The sequence below is a fragment of the Carcharodon carcharias genome, chromosome 10 (genome assembly GCF_017639515.1).
Source record: "Carcharodon carcharias isolate sCarCar2 chromosome 10, sCarCar2.pri, whole genome shotgun sequence".
Classification (NCBI taxonomy): domain Eukaryota; kingdom Metazoa; phylum Chordata; class Chondrichthyes; order Lamniformes; family Lamnidae; genus Carcharodon; species Carcharodon carcharias.
Genome location: NC_054476.1, coordinates 50,901,501 through 50,928,868, shown reverse-complemented (window position 1 = coordinate 50,928,868; position 27,368 = coordinate 50,901,501). Strand labels below are relative to the sequence as shown.

At 43.3% G+C, this 27,368-nt stretch overlaps 1 protein-coding gene across 3 annotated transcripts in view; it reads left to right on the top strand.

The window, feature by feature from the left end:
- LOC121283632 (ecotropic viral integration site 5 protein homolog) overlaps window positions 1-27,368 on the top strand; it is a 431,317-nt gene that overhangs the window by 116,078 nt on the left and 287,871 nt on the right. For all 3 annotated transcript variants that reach the window (XM_041198414.1, XM_041198415.1, XM_041198413.1), the window contains one exon: window positions 3,885-3,958. In XM_041198414.1, the coding sequence (XP_041054348.1) occupies window positions 3,893-3,958 (66 nt within the window). In that variant the 5' untranslated portion in view covers window positions 3,885-3,892. The remainder of the gene's footprint in view (window positions 1-3,884; window positions 3,959-27,368) is intronic.

The following is a 27,368-nucleotide window of genomic DNA, read 5'->3' as shown; positions in this document are numbered from 1 at the left end:
TTTTAGTTTTTATTTAGAACAAGCTTGCTGCAGGAAAACATCTCATTCAAGCAGAGCTCAGTTGAAATTATGGGTGTTAGCTCTAAGTGTTTAAACTCCTGTTAACTGAAGGACTCCTAATGGTGAGTTGGACTTTTCAGATAGCCAAGCTGAGGAGAGAGAGAGAGAGTTTTAGATGCAAGACTCAGGTGTTAAAGAATATTAGAACCCAAGGTGGTTATGATTAAGATGTTAACAACGACTGTGTTAAATGGAAAGCCTACAACTGTGGGATGATTGAAGGAGATTTAAAGGGACAACCTTACTGGCAGCAAGTGGAAGGCCCAAGTAACCTCAGCCTTAATACACCTATTTGAAACCATATCCAGCGAGGGGACAGCACCTAGATGTAGCACCCAAAAGCGTAAATTTAAGGCACTTTAGGCATACCATGGGTTTCTCACTGGTGCTTTTGTGTTGCGCCACAATAAGGTCATGATTAGTTGGTGTGGTGTTTAGCACCTTTGTCATTTTGTTTCCTTAAGTTCATTTTGTTGTATCATTAAATTTAGACGTGACCATGGCTGAGGGTGCCTCATTTCCTCTGCAGGTGGATGGTTACCCACGATGTTATGAGTGAGTTGTGTCACATTGAGCTTTATTGACAAGGCACTTAGTTAATGTTTCTATCCAGGCAGCTTTAACACTCAGGTATTGATATGGAGCCTGCAACATAGGCTTTTTTTGGAGGTCCATCTGTGGTGTTCTAGCTGAAGGTTCATTGGATTAAAGCCTCCTGGGTGGCCCTGCTTCCCTGGAGTATGCCCGGGTCAGCATCTTCCCCCTCAGCATTTCCTGGTGTGTGCTCATCCTTGGACTCACTGCTGTACTCATCGTGTGCAGCCGTAGCAACTGCGTCTATATCTTCTTCATCCACAGCATTGCCCCTTTCCAGCCAAGTCCAAGATTGTGGAGAGCACAGCATGCAACCACTATCAGTGACAGACGATCTGGGGGGTACTGTCTCCCTTGAGAGACCGAGCCTCCTTTGGCACTGCACCTCAGACATATTGAGATAGCTGCTTCACCGCCTATATACCCTGGCAGCAGGATAGTGGCATCTTTGGCAGCACCTTCTGCCTTGGACTTCCAGTTGGCCCTGCACCCCTTGTGCCTGTGCCTCTGCTCCCAAAGGTGGCTCCCCTGGAGGCTGAATGCAGACTCCTGGCCTCCTCCCCCTTCTGGCCCTCCCTTTCTCCCCAGAGGAGGTACTGCCAGTGGAGAGCACAACTCCCATCCCCAGGCTAAGGGAAGGCTTCCTGCAACCTGCAGGCCCCAAAAAGGATCTTCACTGTGGAGTGCTGACCTGAAGGTTGAGAGTCCTATCCAAGCAGCTGGTATGAATTTTGAAGTATTTCTGCTCACACAGGCACGTATCAGTAACTTTCCAAATTAATTACCTGACTGAGCACATTCGATACCCCACTGACCCCTCTTATCCCACCCTTGGATGAGGTTTATACAAATATGTCCTACCCGCCTGCCCATTGTGCCCATGTGAAGACCTGAAGATCACACAGGCCCTGAAAAATCAGTCAATTGGTGCCTTAAGTGGCCTGTTAATTAATGGCGGGCGCACATCGGAGATCATCGCTCGCCCGCCCACTGAAATATCACGATGGCGCATGGTGACGTCGGGACACTTGCTTGATGTCACCGCACGTCATTTTATACGTCGGCGTGTGGGGCCCGTCCCCGCATGCCAACAGGAAAATTCTGCCCATGGTTAATCTTCCAATTTCTGATAAGTAGCCGACTTGAGTTTTTTGGAGGTGTAAATCAAATGAGTGTAGAAGGAAAGTTGAGTTAAAGAGTTTGGATTAAAGTATAAGCAACTGTGTTCATTGTACTTTTAATATCTTTAACGTAACTGACATTTTAAGGTAGTGTGTAGTTATTAGCATTTATATTCTTTGATTTTGCTTTGTAAAATTCTTCTATTTTAGACCATGAACCTTGTGGTTTCATGCTTTTAGCAAATATCTGGTTTTCGGATTCTAAGAAAAACCAATATCGTAACAGGACACAAATGACATTGATGAGCCTGAGGCATGGGAAGGATTTTGTGCTTCCATCCATTAAGTCATCCTTGAGAACAAAAGACTTCCAGCTAATTGTGTGTTGATTAACACAGATTTTATATCCAAACTTTTCTCTCTTTAATGAGCTCCATTTTTATTTACCCTTCTGACTCCCAAACCTGTTCTGAACTAGATGTTTATTCAGCATGCCGGAGTCGGCTGCGTGCCCGCCAACATTTAAAAAGCCTATTAAGGCCATTAAGGAAGTGATTAATGTAATTGTTAAAGGTGCCCGTCCAACCTTAAGATTGGCGGGCAGGCGAAAAGGCCAAGTGACCTTTGCGTTTTTTAGGAAACCTCATCCACGAGTGGGATGAGGTTTCCCTAAGCTTCTATTAAATAAATTTAAATGTTTTCCTAAATATAAAAAAAGTCCCATCTGAAGTCACATGAGGGAACATGTTTAATTAAATTTTAAACTCATTTATTGAATAATTTCAAAAGCCCTTCAATCTACCTGTGGCAGCTCTGTGCCTCAGGGAGATTGAAGTACTCTTTCGTGCATATGCGCGAAAGAGCGCTGGCCCCGACTCTCCCTCCTCCACCCCCCGTCCACACAGGTAGCGCTGAGCACTACGGTTCACGTCTTACACTGGGCGGGCCTTAATTAACCCGTCCGTGTAAAATGGCGGCTTGGAGTGGATCATGGGCGGCGATCGGCTCCGTGACTGCCCCCTCCCACCGAGCCCGCCCACCCACTGACCGCCTGAAAAATTCAGGCCCATGTCTCATAATACTGGCTGATGTGACACACAACTGCCAAATTTGGGCCATGTAGATGCATTGAATGAGTTCATTTGTCACTCAACTAAAACCTAACATTCAGCTGTAAGGTGGGCTTTGTACCAGTGCTATTTAAAGGGCTGGTCAATAAGTTGCAGCACAGTTGTTTTTAACTTCTGCTTAGGCTGAATTTGTGGAAGTACTGGGCTATGGTTTTTTGATTGCTTTTTGAATGCTGGTGCTTACAGTCGGGGAGAACAGAGGAATACCTGACTCAGGTATGTAAACTATGGTAGCAGTGCAGCTTGGTCTGCAGCATGACCAAGAAATGGAGCTATTGATGCAGAGAGAGGAATCTCTGCAAAGAGGAAGGGGGAGAAGGGCTGTACGTAGAGGCCCTGCCCACAAGGGCTTTTTGAGACCACTTTTGAAACATGTAGTGCCTGAGGCAATACACATTCAAAAAGGAAATGGTCACTGAACTGTATTACCTCCTTCAACCTGACTTGGAGTGAGGATGTCCTTGCTAGTGGCCAGAAAGTCATCGCCTCAATAGCTATGCCTTAGGGCCTTTCCAGGTGACATCGGTAACATTTCCTAGTATGTCATCTATTGCAGCACCTGGGAGATCTCAGAAGCCATTGGCTCCAGAGGACAGTTCATGACCGGACCCGTGGCTTTGTCAGAATAGTAGGAGTCCCCAAAGATACATTAACTGCATGCCCCTTCAGGCTCCCCTATATCGATGGGAAAAAGCATAGGAACCACAAGGAGTTCCAATCCAGAAAGCTGTAGTTGTGTGTCACCCTGCCAAAACCATCATTTTGCTAAGTATTGTTCTTCGCTTCCTGTCAGTTAATCAATCCTCTACTCATGTTAAGATATTACCCCCAACTCCATGAGTTCTTTTCTTGCCTATCAACCTTTTGTGTGACAGCTTATTGAATGCCTTTTGGAAATCCAGGTAGTATACAAAAAAATGCATACTGTATTTTGATATGCATATGAATTATTCACAAACAATTTTCATTTGTTTTTCAGCCTTTGACATGAAGAAAGATTTAGAAGCATTAATTGCAGAAGAACGGGCTGAAATAATTTCCAATTATAACAAGGTACTGTGTAATTTACAAAATTGAACAAAGGAACTAACTACAGTGCCGTATGAAAATTGTGACTAAGCACTGAAGGGATGTTTTTATTTTTCACCCTAATGTTTGCACCATACATTAATCCCTCCTGTTGCAGTGCTTTTAAAACATATGGGAATGATTATTGTGTGGATTGTAAATCAGGCAGGTAATGTGTGGGAATCTGAACCATTTTGGTGTGCAGCCCTCATCATAATGTGGCAAATGTAATCGGCATTGCTGATCTGTAAGGCCAAAATTTGGCAGCGTTGAATGATTTAGAAGAGCCTGCAGCAGCACCATGAATGGGAGGGGTGGATGTGTCTGGAGTGAAAAGATGTAACCTTTAGAGCAGGAACCAACATTTTTCACAGAACCAACAATTGCCTTTAAGGCTCAAAACCTATAAGTGACTACAATAAAAATGTGTGCCAAATCTTCATGCAGCTTTACCTGATAGCCTTGTCCCAAGTTGTATTGTTTATGTTTGGTGATTGGGAGCAGGAATTAGTAGTATCAATGCAGGCACAAGATTGAAGTGGCTCTGGGTGCTGCAGCTCCTTCATTTAATCTTGATGCGGCTAAATTTATGAAGCTTCCTCAGTGTTTGATGGGAATTTTGTTCGCCTAGATTGTGTGTCACTTTACTAGTGGACCAGATGAAAACTCAGCAGTAAGTCAGTGTTTTCATTTTCTGTGATATTTTGGCCCCTGTTTTTTAAATGCAATCTGTGCAACGGAAGCTTGAACATGGCCTCATGCAGTCTAAATAGGTTGTGTTCGTGCCACATGACACATAGTTCTCTCTATATAAAAAATATTTACTGATTTGGCATTATTGTTTCTCAGCTGCTTCTTTCAGTTTCACCTTAGACAGTATTTCTGCTCCCCTTTTTTGGGAATAGGGAAGACGTAAGATTTAGTTGGTTTCCATGATACTGTGTGAACTCAGTGACAATTTTCCAACAAGCTGAGAATGATAAGAGATGCATGTGAATATTCCTTTCTATATGCATTTCATACAACATGCTTCTGAATCTGTTTGTGTAACCAGCATTATTGCTTTTAAAATAATTCCCTTTTAATTATCCAAAATTAGTCTGCTGCCATCGTTTCATTTAAAAGTAAGACATTTGGGTGAAGAGTCAAGGCAAAGCAGCCCACTTGACAGATATCCTATCCACTACTTTAAACATTCACTGCCTCCACCGCTATGGCACAGTAATAGCAGTGTGCACAATCTACAAGATGCATTGCAGAATCTTGCCAAGGCTGCTTAACAGCATCTTCCAAAGCCGCGACCTGTACCACTTAGAACAAGTACAGAAGACATATGGGAACACCACTATCTGCAAAGTCCCCTCCAAGCCACATACCATCGTGACTTGGAACTATATCGCCATTTCTTCATTGTTGCAGAGTCAAAATTCTGCAAATCACTCCCAAACAGCATTGTGGGTGAACCATATGGACCGTAACGGTTCAAGAAGACAGCTCACCACCACCTTCTCAAGGACAGTTAGGGATGGGCAATAAATGCTGGCCTTGCCAAGGATGCACATATCCATGAATGAATATTTTGAAATGCCCAGAGGTCATTAAAGATACCACTAAGTGTAATAAGCTTGGAATGCTGGGCTGGTTTCTTGTAAGAAACAGTAAACTTTATTTACAGACTACTGGTGAGGCTACATGCTTGTTCCAAGGCCAAGGCTATAAAGCTCTGCCTCTAAGATTCTCTGCATTTAGGGCTGATTTGTCTGCACAGTCACATGATTCCCCATAACAGTAATAAATGGTTCAACTTACAATTACTACACCAAGTTAAAAAGAATAAGAAGAAATATTAGAGTGGAATCATAGAAATCACAGCATGGAAAACTATGAAGCTCAGCATACCTGTGCTGAGACAAGTAGGGTCAGCAATGATTGGGCTGGAAATATGGATAATGTAAACTAAGTGATACCAAACCGGCAGCCTGTTTTATATCACAAAAATCTTCATTATTTCAGACTGGTCTTCTGCAATTTTAGTTCATAAAAATAGGGAAGGGCTGCTGATTCACTATCACCCATTTTACATCATTGCACAAAGTCAAAGTTACCCTCATTGTGTCTTGGTGTGAGGGAGTGAAAACAGATTGGAGCTGCATACTGATGCATGGTTGTAGGGACAAATGAGAGCACTGGATCCTGATGTGGAAAATTTATAAGGCAGAGATAAATGAATCCTGAAGTGGGAAAGCCAGTCATGTTCTTTAAAGTGCACGCGCATGTGCGTGCGTGCGCATGTGTGCGCGTGCGTATGTGTGTGTAAGTTAAGAAAAACTTTAATTTGCATAGCACCTTTCACACCCTCCAGATCTGTATTGTAGACACTATGGTTTCAGTAGGTAAACATAGCAGCCAATTTCTATACAGCATATTAAAGCTTTGAGCTGATCTCACACCATAATGCAAGGTCAGCTCATTTAAATAAACATTTGGTATTTGGAGTATATGGCATCCTGATAAAGAGGGGTAGAAATAACTGTAACAAGATGAACAGCAGCTTACAGGATGTAGTTTCAGGGCAGTGTCCTTTTTTAAGGGAGAGGCATTCTCTTCAGAAGAATTTTTAAAACTTTTTCATGGGATGTCTGTCGCTGGCAAAGCCAGCATGGCGTTGCTCATCCCCATTTGTCATTGAGAAGGTGGCGGTGTGTCACCTCCTTGAGTTGCTGCAGTCCACCTGGTGTAGGTACACCTACAGTACTGTTATAAAGGGAGTTCCAGGATTTCGACCCTGTGACAGTGAATTATAGTTCCAAGTCAGGATGGTGTGTAGCTTCCAGATGGTGGTGTTCCCATGTATCTGCTGACCTTGTCCTAGGTGGTGGAGCTCACTGGTTTGGAAAGTGCTGTTGAAGGAGCCTTGGTGAGTCCCTGCAGTTGTATATGGTACATTTGCTGCAACTACCCATTGGTAGCAGAGAAAGTGCCTGTTTAAGGTGGTGGATGGGCTACTAATCAAACGAGCTGCTTTGTTCTGAATTGTGTTGAGCTGGAATGTTTTAGAGCTGCACTGATCCAGGCAAGTGGAGAGTATTCCATCACACTCCTGACCTGTGCCTTGTAGATGGTGAACAGACTTTGGGGAGTCAGGAGATGAGTTATTTGTTGCAGAATTCCCACACTCTGACCTGTTGCTGTAGCCACTGCATTAAGTGGCTATTTCAGATAAGTTTCTGGTCAATGATAACCACCCACCCCCCCCCCCGGAAATTGATGGTGGGGGATTCAGTGATCGTAATGCCATTGAATATCAAGGGGAAATGTTTAGATTTTCTCTTGTTGGAGATGGTCATTGCCTGGCACTTGTGTAGCATGAAGAAAAGCACAAGTGCAGGTCCCTTGGAAATACTAGAAAGATTAGGGAATGCTATCTAACATATGATTAAATTGGGGAAAAATATGCTGATTTGCAAAAAGTTGCCACAGTAATATGCTTACCTTGCCTACCAAACTTAGCACCACTGTTAGGTTGGTGGAGTACCACTGAAGGTGTGCGCTCTGGCAACAGTTCTCCAATTTTCCAAAAGCACCGCCATGTCCATGCTATAGCAGAGGAGTCTGTTACTGCCATGTCAATGTGTTTTTCCCATAGCTCATGAGGAAAACCCAAAAAGGAAGAAATACAAAGCATGCAGTGAACGTGAGATACTTGCATGTAACTGATCCATTTAGTGACCAAGGTCATCTTCTATCATTGGTTGAGACTATTTCTGTTATATAAAAAGGTTCGATGTGGGATGTGGTTATGTAAGGAGCAATTACCTTTTAAAATAATTTTATGTAGGTGCTATTCAGGTGCAGAGACTGCATTATTTGACTGTCTTTTTTTTGTTTTCTTGCGTCTTAATGAAGTGAATGCATGCTTGGTGCATTAGTCCTTAATGCCACATGTATGTACTCTTTTTTATATTCGTTCATGGCATGTGGGTGTCGCTGGTAGGCCAGCATGTATTGCCTATCTCTAATTGCCCTTGAGAAGGTGGTAGCGTGCTGCCTTCTTGTACAGCTGCAGTCCATGTGTTGTGGAACACCCACAGTACTGTCAAGAAGGGAATCTCAGGATTTTGACCAGCGACAGTGAAGGAGCAGGGATATAGTTCCAAGTTAGGATGGTGTGTGACTTGGAGGGGAACTTGCAAGTGGTGGCATTCCCATGCACCTGCTCCCTTGTTCTTCTAGATGGTAGAGGTTGTGGGTTTGGAAGATGCTGCCGAAGGAACCTTGGTGAGTTGTTGCGCCATGTAGGTGGTACACACTGCTGCCACTGTGTGCTAGTGGTGGAGGAAGTGAATGTTTATTGTGGTGGTTGGAGTGCCAATCAGGAAGGCTGTTTTGTCCTGGAAAGTGTCAAGCTTCTTGAGTGTTGTTGGAGCTGGATTGATCCAGGCAGGTGAAGAGTATTCCATCACAAATGTGACTTATGCCTTGTAGATGGTGGACAGTAACTCACCCCCTTCCCTTGTAGCCACATTATTTATATAGCTGGTTCAATTCAGTTTATCGTCAATGGTAACACCCAGGATGTTGATAGTGGGGGATTCAGCAATGGTAATGCCATTGACTGTCTCAGCAATGGTAATGCCATTGACTGTCTCAGCAATGGTAATGCCATTGACTGTCTCAGCAATGGTAATGCCATTGACTGTCTCAGCAATGGTAATGCCATTGACTGTCTCAGCAATGGTAATGCCATTGACTGTCTCAGCAATGGTAATGCCATTGACTGTCTCAGCAATGGTAATGCCATTGACTGTCTCAGCAATGGTAATGCCATTGACTGTCTCAGCAATGGTAATGCCATTGACTGTCTCAGCAATGGTAATGCCATTGACTGTCTCAGCAATGGTAATGCCATTGACTGTCTCAGCAATGGTAATGCCATTGACTGTCTCAGCAATGGTAATGCCATTGACTGTCTCAGCAATGGTAATGCCATTGACTGTCTCAGCAATGGTAATGCCATTGACTGTCTCAGCAATGGTAATGCCATTGACTGTCTCAGCAATGGTAATGCCATTGACTGTCTCAGCAATGGTAATGCCATTGACTGTCTCAGCAATGGTAATGCCATTGACTGTCTCAGCAATGGTAATGCCATTGACTGTCTCAGCAATGGTAATGCCATTGACTGTCTCAGCAATGGTAATGCCATTGACTGTCTCAGCAATGGTAATGCCATTGACTGTCTCAGCAATGGTAATGCCATTGACTGTCTCAGCAATGGTAATGCCATTGACTGTCATAGGGAGATGGTCATTACCTGACACTTGTGGGGCACAAATGTTACTTGCCACTTGTCAGCCCAAGCCTGGATATTGTCCAGGTCCTGCTGCATTTGGACTTGGACTACTTCAGTATTCGAGGAATCGTAAATGGTGCTTAACATTGTGCAATCATCAGCGAACACCCCCATTTCTGACATTATGATGGAAGGAAGATCACTAATGAAGCAGCTGAAGATGGTTGTGCCTAGGATACTACCCTGAGGAACTCCTGCAGTGAAGTCCTGGAGCTGAGATGACTGACCTCCAACACCCACAACCATCTTCCTCAGTGGTAGGTATGACTCCAACCAGCAGAGAGTTTTCCCCGATTCCCATTGACTGCAGTTTTGCTAGGGCTCCTTGATGCCACACTCCGTCAAATGTGGCCTTGATGTCAAGGGTAGTCACACTCACCTCACTTAGGGAGTTCAGCACTTTTGTCCATGTTTGAACCAAGGCTGTAATGAGGTCAGGAGCTGATTGGCACTGGCGGAACCCAAACTGTGCGTCAGTGAGCCCATTATTGCTAAGCAAGTGCCCCTTGATGGTACATTACTGATGATGGAGCATAGACTGATGGGGCGGTAATTGGCCGGGTTGGATTTGTCCTGTTTTTTGTATACAGGACATACCTGGGTGATTTTCCACATAGCTGGGTAGATGCCAGTGTTGTAGCTGTACTGGAACAACTTGGCTATGGACACGGCTAGTTCTGGAGCACAAGTCTTCAGTACTGTTGCTGGAATATTGCCAGGGCCCACAGCCTTTGCAGTACCCCGTGCCTTCAGCCATTTCTTGATATCACGTGGAATGAATCGAATTGGCTGAAGACTGGCATCTGTGATGCTGTGAACCTCCGGAGCAGGCCGAGATGGATCATCCAGTTGGCACATCTGGCTGAATATTGTAGCAAATGCTTCAACCTTATCTCTTGCACTGATGTGCTGAGCTCCTCCATCATTGAGGATGGGGATATTTGTGGAGCCTCCTTCTCCAGTGAATTGTTTAATTGTCCACCACCATTCATGACTGGATGTGGCAGGACTGCAGAGCTTTGATCTGATCTGTTGGTTGTGGGCTCTGTCTTTCACTTGCTGCTTATGCTGTTTGGCACGCAAGTAGTCCTGTGTTATAGCTTCACCAGGTTGACACCTTATTTTTAGGTATGCCTGGTGCTCCTCCTGGCATGCCCCCCTGCATTCTACATTGAACTAGTGTTGAGCCCCTGGCTTGATGGTAATGGCAGAGTGGGGGTATATACTGGGCCATGAGGTTCCAGATTGTGTTCGAGAGATGGCCCACAGCGCCTCATGGATGCCCAGTCTCGAGTTACTAGACCTGTTCGAAATCTATCCCATTTGGCATGGTGGTAGTGCCGCACAACATGATGGAGGGTATCCTCAGTGTGAAGGCAGGACCCTGTCTCCATAATGACTGTGTGGTTGTCACTTCTACTGATACTGCCATGGACAGATGCATCTGCGGCAGGCTGGTTGGTGAGGATGAGGTCAAGTATGTTTTTCCCTCTTGGTTTCTTCGCCATTAGATGCAGACCCAGTCTAACAGCTATGTCATTTAGGACTCAGCCAGCTCAGTCAGTAGTGGCGCTACTGAGCCACCTTTGGTGATGGACATTGCAGTCCCCCACCCAGAGTATATTCTGCCACCCTCAGTGCTTCCTCCAAATGGAGTTCAACATGGAGGAGCACTGATTCATCAGCTGAGAGAGGGCGGTACGTGGTAATCAGCAGGAGGTTTCCTTGCCCATGTTTGACCTGATGCAATGAGACTTCATGGGGTCCAGAGTCGATGTTGAAGACTCCCAGGGCAACTTCCTGACTGTATACCATTGTGCCACCACCTCTGCTGGGCCTGTCCTGCCCGTGGGACAGGACATAAGCAGGGATGGTGGCGGTGGCTAGGACGTTATCTGTAAGGCATGATTCCATGAGGATGACAATGTCAGGCTGTTGCTTGACTAGTCTGTGAGACAGCTCTCCCAATTTTGGCACTAATCCCTAGATGTTAGTGAGGATGTTTGTTGGGTCAACAGGACTGAGATTGCCATTGTCGTTTCCGGTGCCTAGGTCGATGCCAGATGGTCCGTCCAGTTTCATTCCTTTTTTGTGACTTTGTAGCAGTTTGTTAAAACTGAGTGGCTTGCTAGGCCATTTCTGAGGGCATTTTAAGTGGGTCTGTGGGTCTGAGTCATGTGTAGGTCAGACCAGGTAAGGACGACAGATTCCTTCCCTAAAGGACATTAGTGAACCAGATGGGTTTTTACAACAATTGACAGTAGTTTCATGGTCATCATTAGACTTTGAATTCCAGATTTTTATTGAATTCAAATTCTACCATCTGCCGTGGCAGAATTCGAACCCGGGCCCCCAGATCATTACCCTGGGTTGCTAGATGTGGACAGAGGAAAAGGATAGAAACAGAGAGTTATAATGTAGAAGATGAGAATAGTGAGCCCCTCTATGGAATGGGGCAGCTGCAGTGAGTCAGGCTGTGGGGAGAGGATGGATAGAGAATTTTAAAAATTCTACCTGAAACAGGTGTTGGAAATTTTGAATATGCTAATCAGAGGGCCACTGCCCGTTTTAGAACCTCAATCTCAAATTCGGCATAACCTCAGTTTATACTCTCCTCTGTTTTTCCAAATATCCTGCAGGCTGACTAGTGGTCCTTAGAGGTACCATTGGACACCATTAACAAAAAGATAAATAATTCCTTCTTGGTTATCTTAATGTGGAGGCAAAAGGACCAGGAGTTCTATGAATACTCCAGACAGCAGTCAAACTGGTCTTCCGTTCCCATTCATCCCTTCCCCCAAAAGGACCATCCTGTGGGTGGTTGGACTCAGTGCCCAAGTGGCTGATTTTGAGAAAGCCCTGACTGGCAAGCTGCACTAGATGATTAATTGTTGCCCGCAGCTCTCTAATTTTGTGGAAGTGAAGCCCATATTCTAATTTGAAGCAATCTTTGGGCTGTTGTCTTCGGATGTCTGTTCCAACCATGCCTCTCACTTCACAGCTATTTCTGGTGCAAAATCAATTCCTCAATCAATGAGTTTATGCTTGGATGAGTTCACATGGTTAAATATCACCTCAGTTCCAGGACATCACTGGAAAAGTTCCTCAGGGTAGTGTCCTAGGCCCAAACATCTTTAGCTGCTTCATCAATGACCTTCCTTCCATGGGAAGGTCAGAAGTGGAGATGTTTGCTGATGACTGCACAAAGTTCAGCATCATTTGTGACTGCTCAGATACTGAAGCAGTCCATGTCCAAATGCAACAAGACCTGGACAATATTCAGGCTTGGGCTGACAAGTGGCAAGGAGCATTTGTACCATGCAAGTGCCAGGCAGTGACCATCTCCAACAAGAGAGAATCTAATCATCACCTCTTACCATCGCTGAATCCTCCACTATCAACATCCTGGGGATTGCCATAGACCAGAAACTGAATATCAGTACTGTGGCTACAAGAGCAGGTCAGAGGCTAGGATTCCTGTGGCAAGTAACTCGCCTCCTGACTCCCAAATCCTGTTCACCAGCTACAAGGCCCAAGTCAGGAACGTGATAGAATACTCTGCACTGGCCTGGATGAGTGCAGCTCCAACAACGCTCAAGAATCTTGAGACCATCGAGGATGAAACAGGCTGTTTGATTGGCACCCCATCCATAAACATTCACTTCCTCCACCACTGATGCACAGTGGCAGCATTGTGTGCCATCTACAAGATGCACTGCAGGAACTCACCAAGACTCTTTAGATAGTACCTTCCAAACCCACGACCACTACCATCTAGAAGGACAAGGGCAGCAGGCAGATGGGAACACCACCATCTGGAAGTTCCCTTCCAAGCATCCTGACTTGGAAATATATTGCTGCTATTTCACTGTCACTGGGTCAAAATCCTGGAACTCCCTCCCTAACAACACTGTGGATTCAGCGGTTCAAGAAGGCAGCTCACCACCATCTTCTCAAGGGCGACATGGGGTGGACAATAAATGCTGGCCTAGCCAGCAATGCCCACATACCGTAAACAAATAAAAAAATTGTATTTAAGTACTGTTAGCGCAAACACACATGAGGAAATTATAAAATGTGTTTTGTGCTGGCATTCGCAGCAATTACACATTGTCCACCAAAGAGAGGATATTGCCTAAACTATGTTTAGACAAGAGGACACTCTCAATAGATTGTTTCAATGCCTGCAATCTGTATAAGGAAAAAAAAATGTTGAGTTAATTTTACATTTGAATGTAAGGTCTGAAAGACAGTTAATCTTAATGAATGATTCCAAGCCCTGCGCACACCGTCAGTACTTAACGAAACATTTGTAAAAAAATCAAGACCCTAGTTTCCAATCTATTCACAGGATATTCCAATAAAATGGGAAAATTAATATCAAGCAAAAAACAAAAATACAAATAAAAACAGAAATACTGGAAATACTTATCAGTTCTGGTAGCATCTGTGGAGAGAGAAATGGGATTAATGTTTCAGGTCGGTGACCTTTTGTCAGAACTGGGCAAAGATAGAAATGTAATGGGTTTTAAGCAAGTACAGAGACAGTGAAGAGGGCAGGAAAGATGCAGAAGGACAAAAGGAAAGGTCAGTGATAGGGTGGAAGGTAGGAGAAATTAAATGACAAAAAGGATGATGTTGCAAAGGAAAACAGGAATGATAATGGGACAAAAGATGTTTCTGGGGAAGGTATGAGTGCCGAATTGTGAACAGCTGCTCCCCAAAAGCAAAACAAAAAAAATCCCTAAAATGAAGAAGGAAAATGTAAGCCAAATTGAGGCAGAGGTTATGACCTGAAATTGCTGAGTCCAGAGGCTATAAAGGGGCTGATTGGAAGATGAGGTGCTGTTTCTTGAGCTTACGTTGAGCTTCACTGGAATACTGCAGGAAGTTGAGGACAGAGAAGTTGGAGTAGGAGAATTAAAATGCCAGGCTATTAGAAGCTTGAGATCATGGTTGTGGACTTAACGGAGATGTTCCACAAAACGGTCATTCAACTTGCCTTTGATCTCCTCAATGTAGAGGAGACTGCATTGTGAGCAGCAAATAGAGTTTACTAAATTGAACGGATTACAATAAATAGCTGCTTCATCTTTAAGGAGCTGTTGGCTCCTTGGACAATAAGAAGGGAGGAAGTAAAAGAGCAGGTCTTGCATCTTCTGCACTTGCATGTGAAGGGAAAGGGCATTGTGGGGATTGATGAGTACACCAGGGTGGCGTGGTAGCTGAGGACAAGGGAAACTATTGTTGTTCTGGGAGGGAGGGGAAGGGAAGGGGTGAGATCAGATGTGCGTGAAATGGAATGGATATGGTCGAGGGTTGTAGAGAATTCTTGATCGGATAAAAAGCAAGACATGGAAGCGCTGGAATGGAAGGTTGCATCATTGGAACAGATGCAACGAAGAAACTGGGAGAATGGAATAGAATTCTTACAAGAAACGAGGAGGAAATGTAGTCAATGTAGCTGTGGGAGTTAGTGGCCTTATAATAAATATTGATAGCCGATACCCAGAAATGGAGACATAAAAGTCAAGCAAGGGAAAGAAAGAGCTGAGTTGGAACATGGGAAGTGAGAGAAGGGTTGAAATTGGAAGCAGAGCTGGTGAGAGAGCAGAAAACAACAACAAAGGAGCCAACAATATATTGTTAAAAGAAGTGAGGGAGGGGACCTAAACAGTGTCAAAACAAAGAATGTTCTACATATCCCACAAAAAGGCAGGCATAGCTAGGACCCACATGGGTCCCCAGACTAATATCCTTTATTTGTTGCAAGTGAGTAAAGAGTTTGTTCAGCTAGTCGGAGGAGGATGGTGATTAATGTAGACTGGTTTGGCCTCCATTCAAGCAAGGAGCAAAGAGCCCTCCTACTGTATGAGTTGGGTTGGAGGTGTAGGGAAATTGGATGTTTGTGATGAAAAGGAGACTGTTAGGTCCAGGAAACAGGAAAGTTCTAGAAGGCACCTGAAGAGTCACATATGCAGCTGGGAAGTGACAAGGGGAGAAAAAAATAGAATTGAAATGAAAAGAAGAATCAGTTCAATGGAGCAGGAACAGGCTGAAACAATGGGTTTTCCAGGGAAGCCCTGTTTGTGGACCTTGGGAAGGACGTAGCAGTGGGCTGTTTGGGGTTAGGGGACTATGAGGTTAGAACTGTGGAAGGAAGATTTCAGAGGAGAAGAGGTCAGTTACGTTCTTGGAAATGATGGCTTGATGTTTACTAGTTAAAAAAAATATAGGTTAGAACAAAATGTGTGTTTTTTGATTTTAGTAATCTATAAAGCAAATGCTATCCATCATTAGGACCCAGTAAATGTTATATTTATAGGCTGATGTCAAACTTATTGCAAATGGAAACGGGACCAATCCAAGAAATTTTGGGCCCATTTTGTATACAGTTCTAAAAAAGGCACGATCAGAGTTTTCCCAAATTGAATTACATCTAATCCGATCGAATCCATTCCAAAATTTGAGATGTATTGAATTGTACATTTCCACACCATTGATATGTGTTTTATAATCAGAACATACTTTGCCACATTTTTGCAAGTTTTGAACATTCACCAGAGTCTGGATCAACATTGAGCCTGTCCATTAAAATAACAACTGCATTCTTACTTGATGAAATCATGCAAGATTTTATGTATATTTTTTTAGAATACAGTATTTGAATTTGCTGTTGTAGATTATATTCACAGAACCAGCTGATCATAAAGTAACTGCAATTAATCAGCAAGTCATAGACAATGGGTGTGATTTTAACTCTAATTGCCCAGTGGCGTAGAGGAGATTTGGACTGCTTTGAAGGCCCTATCAAGAATGTTAACCGACATCACAATGGCGGAATTGTTACTGACATGTTTCAGGGTATTACAGGAGCAGATGGCGTTTTGGTGAGATTAAGTACACATTCTCGTGTTGTCATTAAAAGGGTGTCAATCCATCCAGGGACCATATACCCATGGAATCCTACCTTGTACACCCACCTATCCTTTATCACCCCCCCCAAGATTCGAATTTATATCCCTCCCCCGATATGCTCCGTTAGTATGCTCCTGTAGTATACTTATCAGAAATTTTATTGTGCCTCCCTTGCTTCTTGTCACGGGCTGTGTGATTACTAATTCCTGTTGTTCTTCCTGTGAATTGATAAGGCCTAATTTCTCCCCAGCCCGATATGTGTCCAGGAGCAGTACCAAATCTTATAACTTCAATATCAGACCCAACATTATTTATCAGGTCCTGAGCCAACATGTCACATCAAAGATTGTTATAGAACATAAAAGCGCATGGTGTAGTGGTAACATATTAGCATGGATCGAAGGTTGGCTGGCCCGCAGAATGCAGAGTATGCATAAATGGGTCTTTTTCTGATTGGCAGGATGTGACAAGTGGAGTCCCACAGGGGTCCGTACTGGAACCTCAACTTTTTATGATTTACATCAATGACTTAGATGAAGGGAGTGAAGACAAGGTAGCTAAGTTTGCAGATGACACAAAGGTAGGTAGGAAAGTATGTTGTGAAGAGAACATGAGGTTGCAGATGGATATAGATAGGCTGAGTGAGTGGGCAAAAATCTGACAAATGGAGATGATGTGGGAAAATGTGAAGTTGTTCACTTTGGCAAGAAGAACAAAAAAAGAATATTGCTTAAATGGAGAACGGCTGCATAATTCTGAGGTGCAGAGGGATCTAGGTGTACTAGTACATGAGTCACAAAAAGTTAGTATGTAGGTCAGCAAGTAATTAAGAAGACTATTGGAATGCTATCCTTTATTACGAGAGGGATTGAACATATAAGTAAGGATATTATGCTTCAGTTATACAGGGCATTGGTGAGACTGCACCTCGAGTGCTGTGTGCAGTTTTGGTCTCCTTATTTAAGGAAGGATGTAAATGCATTGGAGGCTGCTCAAAGCAGGTTTACTAGATTGATACCTGGAATGAGTGGGTAGTCTTATGAGGAAAGGTTGGACAGACTGGGCTTGTTTCCACTGGAGTTTAGAAGAGTGAGGGGTGATTTGATTGAAGTATACAAGATCCTAAACAGTCTTGACAAGGTGGACATCGAAAGGATGTTTCCTCTTGTGGGTGAGTCCAGAACAAGGGGGCACTGTCTTAAAATTAGGGGTCGCCCTTTTAGGACAGAGATGAAATATTTTTTCTCTTAGATGGCTGAGCGGCTTTGGAAATTCTCTGCCTCAGAAGGTGCTGTGAGCAGGGTCATTGAATATTTTTAAGGCAGAGGTAGATAAATTCTTGTTATGCAAGGGAATCAAAGGTTATCGGGGTAATGTGGAAATCGAAACACAAGAAGATCAGCCATGATCTTATTGAATTGCAGAGCAGCCTCGAGGTGCCAAATTGTCTGCTCCTGTTCCTTCCTTTAGGCAGCTGCACATATTGTCCTGGATGCAGAGGTTCACGGTGGGAGCTTCCCATGCTGCAGTTATTTTTGAGGGTGATTGCTGCTGCTGTCCTCCAGATTGCCATTGCTCAGAGGATTTGTCTGAAAGCAAATAGTTAAATAAGCTGCTTGTTGCTTTCCTGCTGACAGAAACAGACTGTGAAATATAAAGGTGAAGGGGTGGAAGAAGAAAAGAGTTGACGTTTCGAGTCCTCATGACCCTTCGACAGAACTTGAGTTCGAGTCCCCAGAAGAAAAGAGTTGACGTTTCGAGTCCTCATGACCCTTCGACAGAACTTGAGTTCGAGTCCCTGACTCGAACTCAAGTTCTGTCGAAGGGTCATGAGGACTCGAAACGTCAACTCTTTTCTTCAGGGACTCGAACTCAAGTTCTGTCGAAGGGTCATGAGGACTCGAAACGTCAACTCTTTTCTTCTCCGCCGATGCTGCCAGACCTGCTGAGTTTTTCCAGGTAATTCTGTTTTTGTTGTGAAATATAAAGGTTCATCTGTGACCAGTGCTTCCGAACATACACATGTGTCACTAGTCTTTATTATCCAGTATGTTCCTTGCCATTGCGGAGTAGATCCTGGTAATTTCAGTGCCCCCTTAACCATTACCTTATCCCTCACTTCTGGCAAGTCCTGGGGGAGTTACTCCCCTTCACTTCTTTCCCAGTCCGCTATATCTCATGCCTCACCATGGACCTCAATTTCTTAAGCTGCCTATACAACTGTACAATGTACCTTCTTATCCTACTTTCGGTGGCCCAATATCTTCACTTCCAGTGGCGGTTCTTTCTGGGAGCCGCTTAACTCTGCCTGTCATCATGGTGTGAATTCTGTTGTCCTACTTTTTGTAACTTGCAAGCACATTAATATGGTCAGTAATACCTCTAATTATCTCAATTTTATGCCCCTCCCTGCTGCCTCTGGGAGATTGTAAAATTCAGCACATTGAAAACAAATGGAATAGAGTAAGTCATCCCTTCCCTGGGAGCAAATTATCAAGGTTCCCACCTCCTTGATCAAAGAATAGCATATGGTAGGTGTGCTTAGCTGTGATCCTAGAGTTCCCAATGTACAGGTGACTCAGTCCGACATGTACTTGTATTTCTTCTTTGCTGGTTCATCTAATACTCAATAGATATCTCCTTGACCTAGCTCTTGGTCATGCTTTCTACTGTCTTCCTCCTTGCTCACTATTGAGTGATTTTTTTTTTGCATGAAGAATGCTATATAAATGCAAGTTACTGATGCCCACATTCCTAAAATTGTTCCTGGGAGAAATTATGTGTAGTATGTATTAATACACTGACCTGTGTTGACTGATTTTTCAGTAGAAAACAATGGGAAACCTGACTATCCATTTGATTCACACTAAATGTGAATTTTATACAACTGAAAATGATGTAAAAGGGAAATCTAGGACAAGGCAGAAGATAACTTACTGAACTTGTATTGATAGCGGAGGACTGTTGACTTGTTGGTCCCTGAAGAAGGATCTTGTGTAGCTGGTAGGAACATGCCTGATTTCACAAGAATGGTGCCAGGAGGATCCAGTTGTTGTATCCCTTCAAAATCCACGCTTCTGAACCTGGTGACAGCAGTATAAATGCAGCTAGAAAAGAGAGAGCTGAATTTTGTAGCATGGGTATTGCATTAAACAAAGAAGTTTAGGGAGGAATTCCACACACTGTAGTCTAGAAGACTGGAGTATAGGGGTGATAGATGAGCAGGACCTGGCGCAGCTAAGTTTTGGACAAGCAAAAGTTTACAATTGGTATAGGAAGGGACATCCATCAGGAGAGAATAGGAACGGTCATACCTAGGGGGGCCAAAGGCATGAATAAGAGCTTCAAGGCCTGGATTTTCATTCGTAAGGTGAGTGTGTAGAGTCAGGAAATTTTCCGGCTCACCACACCTGCCTCAGAAAAAAGTGCCCCGAATGGTGGGATCTTAGTTGTGGGGTGGGAGGAGGGGCTTGGGGCTGTGAGCGGCAGTGGGTGGGTGGATGCATACTGGCCGGGGGCGTCCATGGTGGGTGCTAAGGCAGCCTGGTTAAAAGGCCAACCTCAGTTCTCTGGAACTTCATCCTAGCTGTGTTATAAATATTAGGTCCTCTAACTCTCACCTCTTACAACCCCTTACCATCCCGCAATCGCTCCCCATGTCCCATCCATGTGAACTCGTGTCAACCCATGCACCCTCAATGGCCCCCCATACCTTCCGTGCCAACCCATACACCTCTACTCATCCCCATGGCTCCCTATTGTTCCTATGCCAACCCATGCTCCTATCCACCACTCAGCAGCCATGCTGGGATGAAATAAAATAAAATGAAGTTCCAGGTATCTATTACAGGCTTCACTGTATATAAAAAAAAACCTCTCATTCATTAAAGCCCATTCAATACATTTAAATCCTCTCAAGTATTTAATCCCTTATAAAAACAAATATTTGTATTCATAGTCCACATCAAAGATAGCTAATCCCTTAACAACCTCTTGGAATTATCAATCAAATTGTGAATTTACAGCCCCCCTGTGATACTAAGAGGTTGTGGAAGCAGCCAAGCAGCAATAATGTTATAATGATAGCACTTAGGGTTATGTCAACAAACATCTATTGAGACTGCAAACAAAGATTTTTTTCAACACAAACACAGACAAGGTGATTTTTTTTCTCAAAATTTAGAGGGCTAGCCATTTAAATAACTTGACAGCTTGACAGTTCCATGGACCTTATCTGCCCTTTACGAGCATTTACATCTACTCTTTAAAAAAAAATCGTAATTCACACACTGCAGGAAGAGGCCCTCACTGCAGTGAAACTGGGATCTGTTTGAACTCAGCAATGAAAATAGGATCTGTTGGAAATGGGGGTGGGACTTCCGGATCTGGGTTCCCAGTGCCATTTTGGATAAGCTGTGAAGTCTCCACAACTCTGAGAAAATCTAGGCCCCAGTGTCATATGGGCTGAGATTGGAGCAGAAGCTCATGGAAATAAACAGTCTTTGTGACGGAGAGTATATGGGTTTGCAAGCCCATCATGAGGCGATAGGAAATAAGGGACTCATTTTGATCCAACAATTTAACAAAATGGAGATAGGAGTAATAGGCAGACATTATCTAAGAAGAGTTGTAGGGATAAACCAGGGAACTACAGGCCAGTGAGTCTATCAGTGGTAGGGAAACTTTTAGAAAAAATCTTGAGGGACAGAATTAATCTCCACTTGGAGAGGCAAGGACTAATCAAGGATGGTCAGCATGGCTTTGTCAGGGGGAGATCACGTCTAACAAATTTGATTGAATTTTTGAGAGGAGGTGACTAGGTGTGTAGATGAGAATAGTGCAGCTGATGTAGTCTACGTGGACTAACATTCGCTAGATTCTGGAAAGATTCCATCAGACTGGAAAGTAGCAAATATAACCCCTCTATTCAAGAAGGGAGAGAAGCAGGAAACTATAGGCTAGTTAGCTTGACATCTGTCGTAGGGAAGTTGTTAGAATCAATCATTAAGGAGGTTATAGTTGAGCATTTAGAAGAGGTCAAGGCGATTGGAAAGAGTCAGCATGGTTTTGTGAAAGGAAAATCATGTTTAACCAATTTATTGGAGTCTTTTGAAGGGGTAACATGCGCAGTGGATAAAGGGAAGCACAAAGATAGGCAGGAAAGTATGTTGTGAAGAGGACATGAGGTTGCAGATGGATATAGATAGGTTGAGTGAGTGGGCAAAGATCTGACAAATGGAGTTAATGTGGGAACATGTGAAGTTGTTCACTTTGGCAGGAAGGACAAAAAAGCAGAGTATTACTTAAATAGAGAATGACTGCATAATTTTGAGGTGCAAAGGGATCTAGGTGTTCTAGTACCTGAGCCACAAAAGTTAGTATGCAGTTACAGCAAGTAATTAAGAAGACTAATGGAATGCTATTCTTTATTGCGAGAGGGATTGCACATAAAAGTAAGGATGTTATGCTTCAATTGTACAGGGAATTGGTGAGACTACACTTTGAATACCATGTGCAGTTTTGGTTTCCTTATTTAAGGAAGTGTGTAAATGCATTGGAGGCTGTTCAGAGGAGGTTTACTCGATTGATACCTGGAATGAGTGGGCTGTCTATGTGGAAAGGTTGGACAGATTAGGCTTGTTTCCACTGGAGTTTAGAAGAGTGAGGGGATTTGATTGAAGTATATAAGACCCTGAACGTCTTTGACAAGGTGGACATCGAAAATTTTCCTCTTGTGGGTCAGTCCTGAATTAGGGGATACTGTTTTATAATTAGGGGTTGCCCTTTTAGGACAGAGAGGAGGAGAAATTTTCTTGTCTCAGAGGATTGTGCGACTTTGGAACTCTGCCTCAGATGGTGGTGTAGGTGGGGCCATTGAATATTTTTAATGCAGAGGTAGATGGCTTCTTGTTAGGCAAGGGAATCAAAGGTTATCAAGGTTAGCTGGCAATGTAGAAATCGAAACACAAGAAGATCAGCCATGATCCTATTGAATGGCGGAGCAGGCTCGAGAGGCCGAATGGACTACTCCTGTTTCCATTTCTTATGATGTTATGTTCAGTATTAGCACATGAGCAGAAATTTCTTCCAACTAAATATTAGGAAGATCCTAAAATTTTGGAACTCCCTTCCTAACAACACTGTGGGTGTACCTATACCACATGGACTGCAACGGTTCAAGAAGGCAGCTTATCACCACCTTCTCAAGGGTAACCAGGGATGGGCAATAAATGCTGGCCCAGCCAGCAAAACCCACATCCCATGAATGAATTTAAAAAAAAGATTGCCTTTGATCCCTGCCACAGAAGTTGTTCCCAGGACACTGTTGATTTGCTTGTAGATCAAAGTAACATTTTGTTCTTTGGCCATTAACTTAGAGATCATCTTACTGCTCTATAACATCTTGTGTGCGGAGTGTATAAACAGAACAGTAAAGGTTGGATGCCTGGGAGCATGTTTTTATTTGTGTTTCCTCATTCTCAGTTGGAATGCAAATGTTTTTAACAAATATGATCATACTATATTAAGTGAGCATTAAAAATAGGAATTAAAGAGAAAAAGATAAAACTGGAGATAAAGGAAGAAAATTAAAGCTGTAGCAAAAGTACTGTAGAGAAGTAAAATAAAGAATTAAGATAAGTATTTAGAAATGCTATGGAAACAGAATTCTTAAAAAATGGACATGGTTTCAGGAGCTACACACATTTTACTCATTATCACCAAGAATAGGTGTAAATAAAATTATATTTGGTTGTCAATTTGAGGTCATAATGTAAGATGAAGTATTATAATGGAAGAGGCTTGCTTGTTGATATTTTTTGAAAATCATTTGAGCAATTACAAAGGAGAAAATATTGGAATAAATAGGGCTGAGTTTTTGCCAACGGCTGGAATCCGGTTTGTATCAGGTCAGAAATCCACCTTGCAGGAGTGAATTTTTTTTCCCTGAGAGCTGCTCTTGAGAGTTTCTGCAGGGCTAGTTTTTAATTTTCGGGCGGTGCATTTTGGTTTTATGGGGCCCCTTTTTCATAACTCCTTTATTAAGTAATGCAGTCACATAGAACCGTTAACTTCTGTATTTGTATTTTTTTAGGGTTTCCTCCTTTAGACAGATAAGGTAGGCCATATAGCATATGTTGGTCTTCCTGAATCTTGAGGTCAACCAAAACTCTGCTGTCCGATCTTAACTTGCAGCAAGTTCCGTTCCCCTATCACCTCTGTTTCCACTGATCATGTTGGCTCCCAATCAAGCAATGTCTTGATTTTAAAATGCTCATCCAGTTTTTCAAATCCCACCAAGGCCTCACCCTTCCCCCTCTCTGCAATCTCCTCCAGCTCTGCAACCCTCTAAGATATCTAATTCTGGCCTCCTGTGCATCCCCAATTTTAATTGCTTCATCATTGGTGGGCACCTTCAGTTGTCTAGACCCTAAATTTTAGAATATTCTCCCTACACCTCCCCACTTCTCTACCTTATTTTCCTCCTTTAAGACGCTCATTAAAACTTACCTCTTTCACCAAGCTTTTAGTCTCCTTATCTCCTTATGTGGCTTGGTGTCAAACTGTTTTATAATGCTCTACTATGTTAAAGATGCAATAAGTACAATGTCTAAAATCTGGCTGTCCAAAAACCGGAGTTGTCCAAACGCTGGGCTTTTTTAGAATATGCCATGCATCAAATTTAATTGAGTAAAGTAAGAAAAAAACTAATTTATCTGGACGATTCAGCTAGGTGCTGCATTGGCGCAGTGTGGTACCAAGCTAGTTATCTGCTTCGTTGCTTGCGCGCCAGTCTATTCCCATGCTCCAAGCAACCCTTGATCCCACCCGATCCGGCTTGGCTTGAGCTGCCAGAGCTGAAATCTGGCAAAATCCGAAATCCAGCATGGTCTCAGTCCCAAGATTGCCAGTTTTGAGACACAGTAGCTGTACACAAATTTAAGTTACTGTATTGGACTTCATTTACTCAGACATAAATGTCTCTTTGTTTCCCATCTATTGCTTTGAGTTTTCTGACTCCTACTGCTACCCCTACTTCAAACATAATTTGCTAGTACTAAAACTCAGTCCAGTTTGTTTTTGTAGGTCAGGAGGCTCTGGCATAAATTTTTGGGCCACATCAGCCCATATTGTGAGGTAGCCCTTTTTATCTTCTACCACTTTACCTTTTAGTTAGGTTAGCCAGGTCTACCATTACAAAGCTTGACTTGAGGTATCAAAAGGGAAGTGGCCTCTTGCTTATTTTGAATATAACAAATAAGAACAAAATAATCAACTTCTTGTGTGGTGTAATGTTTTGTTCCTGTGCAGTATTTTTTTTTCCTTTTGGAAGTGCACCAGTCAAAGAATGGGGATTTATTTTATAAGTTGCTCACTTTGGCTCCAATTATTAATACTGATGCTGAAAGTGTGAGTTCTTCTGGGGTATAAAGTTACTGTAGACGCTTGTAGTGCCTGGGCCCCTTTGCAAAGCTGTTGTAATCGCTTCCACTGTCAATCCCCTCATTCAGGACTCAGAAGTCAGTACTGAGATGCGAGTTTGGATAGATGTGGAGGATTGTTGCAGAGCTTGGGAAATCCCACCTTGTGTTACTCCCAGAGGGAGAGGGGATAGATTGGCAGCCAAACTGATAGCAGGGGTTCCAGTTCAGAGCCTGAAAGAGATAAAGCCTCCTCTTTTACAGTGAGCACCATTAGTCCAGCACAGAATGAGTGAAATGTAAATCCAAAGGTTCTATTCAGAGACACCCCAAGAACTGTGAAAGGGTTGGTTCTTGTCAGTGGAAGGCAGAGATGGAGTTATTGTAAAGACAGACTGACCTGTTTCTGATCTATTCAGTTGCCTTTTCAGTTATCTGTCTTGAATACGCGCTGCTTCCCTCTGATACTTCAAAGCAATTTTTAGCTCCCACCATTTGGAGTAGATCTCGACCTTGTCTGATTTTGTAACATGGATGACGCTGAGTCAGCAACCTGTTTTGCACCTCTCCTGAATTATTCTCACCTGTTTTCCATTCTTCCAAGAAAGTCTAGATCTACCCCCACCCCTACCCCTCACCCTGTTCCACCAGTGTGCTTCCTAGCCAAATCTATTCCTGAAACTATGTTTTTTTAAAAATCCAACATCAAAAAATTGGGTGACTATTTGAAATAAAAACAAACTGCTGGATGCACTTGGCAGGTCTGGCAGCAATCTGGGAAAGAAGGAGTGACTGTTTCAGGTCAACGACCTTACATCAGAAATGTCTATTTGAGTCTGTTTAAGACCCACCATTATCTATGTGGATTTCACTACACTTATAACAGAAAATCTAGACTCACCATCAAAAAGTTCAAAGCATCAAGACATACATTAACCCTCCTTGATTTCTAAAGCATTTATAGTCACATAAAAGGCACTATGGGATTGAAAGCATTGGCAATTCACAGTGCTTACCTATCAGATTTGTTCTGGTGGTACTTTCACAGCCTTGTTATATATGAGGCCATGTTTGCAGCAACAAATCTTCATATACTCTTAGTGACACATTAAAACAATACATGCTTAAGAAGATGTAGTTTTATTAGACAATTCCAGACCTCCTGTCAATTTATATTCAGTACTCACAATATCTTCTAGTGCCTAGTGAATAGCTCTCATTTATTTTATCATTTTATCTGGATGATAAAACAGCTTCTTAGCAATATTTTTCACTTACTTTGCAAGAGTCATTGACTGCCATGTAGAGAATGTTTTGAACATTTTATCAGCAGGAATGGCAGGAGGCAATTTTTTCCCCAGATGGTTGCTCAATGGCCAACTTTTTGGAAAAAAAAATTACCCCAGATCTCCTGCTCTTACTGCTCCTCCAATTACAGATTCTGTCTCTGGAGGAGCAGCTCCTCTCGGATTCTGTCTCTCCCACAAAGCAACTTTTCTTTAAATGGTTGCCCCGTGTTTGCATTTTCCAGGGCTTTTTGGAAGTTTTTGAGGATGATTCCACATGCTGCCCCCATGTATTTGAACTCTGTTAATTCCGGTATGAAACTGATTAAAGTTCAGATTCTTGCATGGAGTAGCCCTCAATTGGTATGGAAACAGGTTTCCTGTCCAATTAGCACCAGTGGGGGCAGAAAGGACGCCGGGTCAGATAAAGTATGGGACTCATTTAGACTCCCACATCAGCCATCACTGAGCCTGCTGATTTGTCCCAAGAGAGAGATCTGCAGTTTGTTCCAAAGCTTTCTGCTGCATCAGTGGGCAGTGAGATGTCACAGGGAGCCAAAAACCTGGCAACAGGGGCAGGGCAACACTTCGCTTCATTGATGCCAACCTGGATCTACTGCTGGAAGCTGAGAGCGAGAGGAGGGAGGTCCTTTTCCTGGAGGATGATAGGAGGAATCATCTCTGTTCAGTGTCACCTCCCTCCACCTCCTCTTCCTCCTCATTTCTTACCTCCTGCTGGTGCTTCCTGAATGAGCCATCTCCTTCTAGGGCCTCATTGACCTCAAGGTCTACACCTCTCTGGAGGACCATGTAATAGAGAGTGCAATAGAATACCACATTGACCAAGGTCCTTACAGGAGGGTATTGAAGGCAGCACCTGACTGGTCCAGGTATCAGAATTATATCTTCAGAGGCCTGATGACCTGTGCAATGTTTGTCCTACTGAGCAGGTGACATTGGTTGTATTGCCTCTGTGCCTCTATTTAGAGCTCCTATAGAGGAATCAGTAGCCATGTCTTCAAGGGATACCCCTTGTCCCCTAGGTTTCATCCACATGCTTTAGGGGTTGGAGTGAAGATCTGAGGGCCCTGAACTGGTGGAAGGTGAAGGAGTCATCGCAGCTTCCAGGAAATAGAACAAAAACAAGGAGGAAGCTCTTGTTGTGATCACAAACTAGTTGGACATTAATGGATCTCACTGGCTGGCTGCTGGGTGCCTTGATGGCCTCATGTATGAAATCAATGATACCCTGCATCTGGGGGAATCCAGCGGTGGAGGCAAAACCTGGTGCCCTCTGTCCCTTTTGAGGCCGCATCTGTCATTAAATGAATGTTCTGTCCAACTCTGGCAAAGAAGGCATCGGTGACCAGCGAGATGCAGTGATTTGTAGCCACTTTTGAGATGCCACTAAGGTCCAC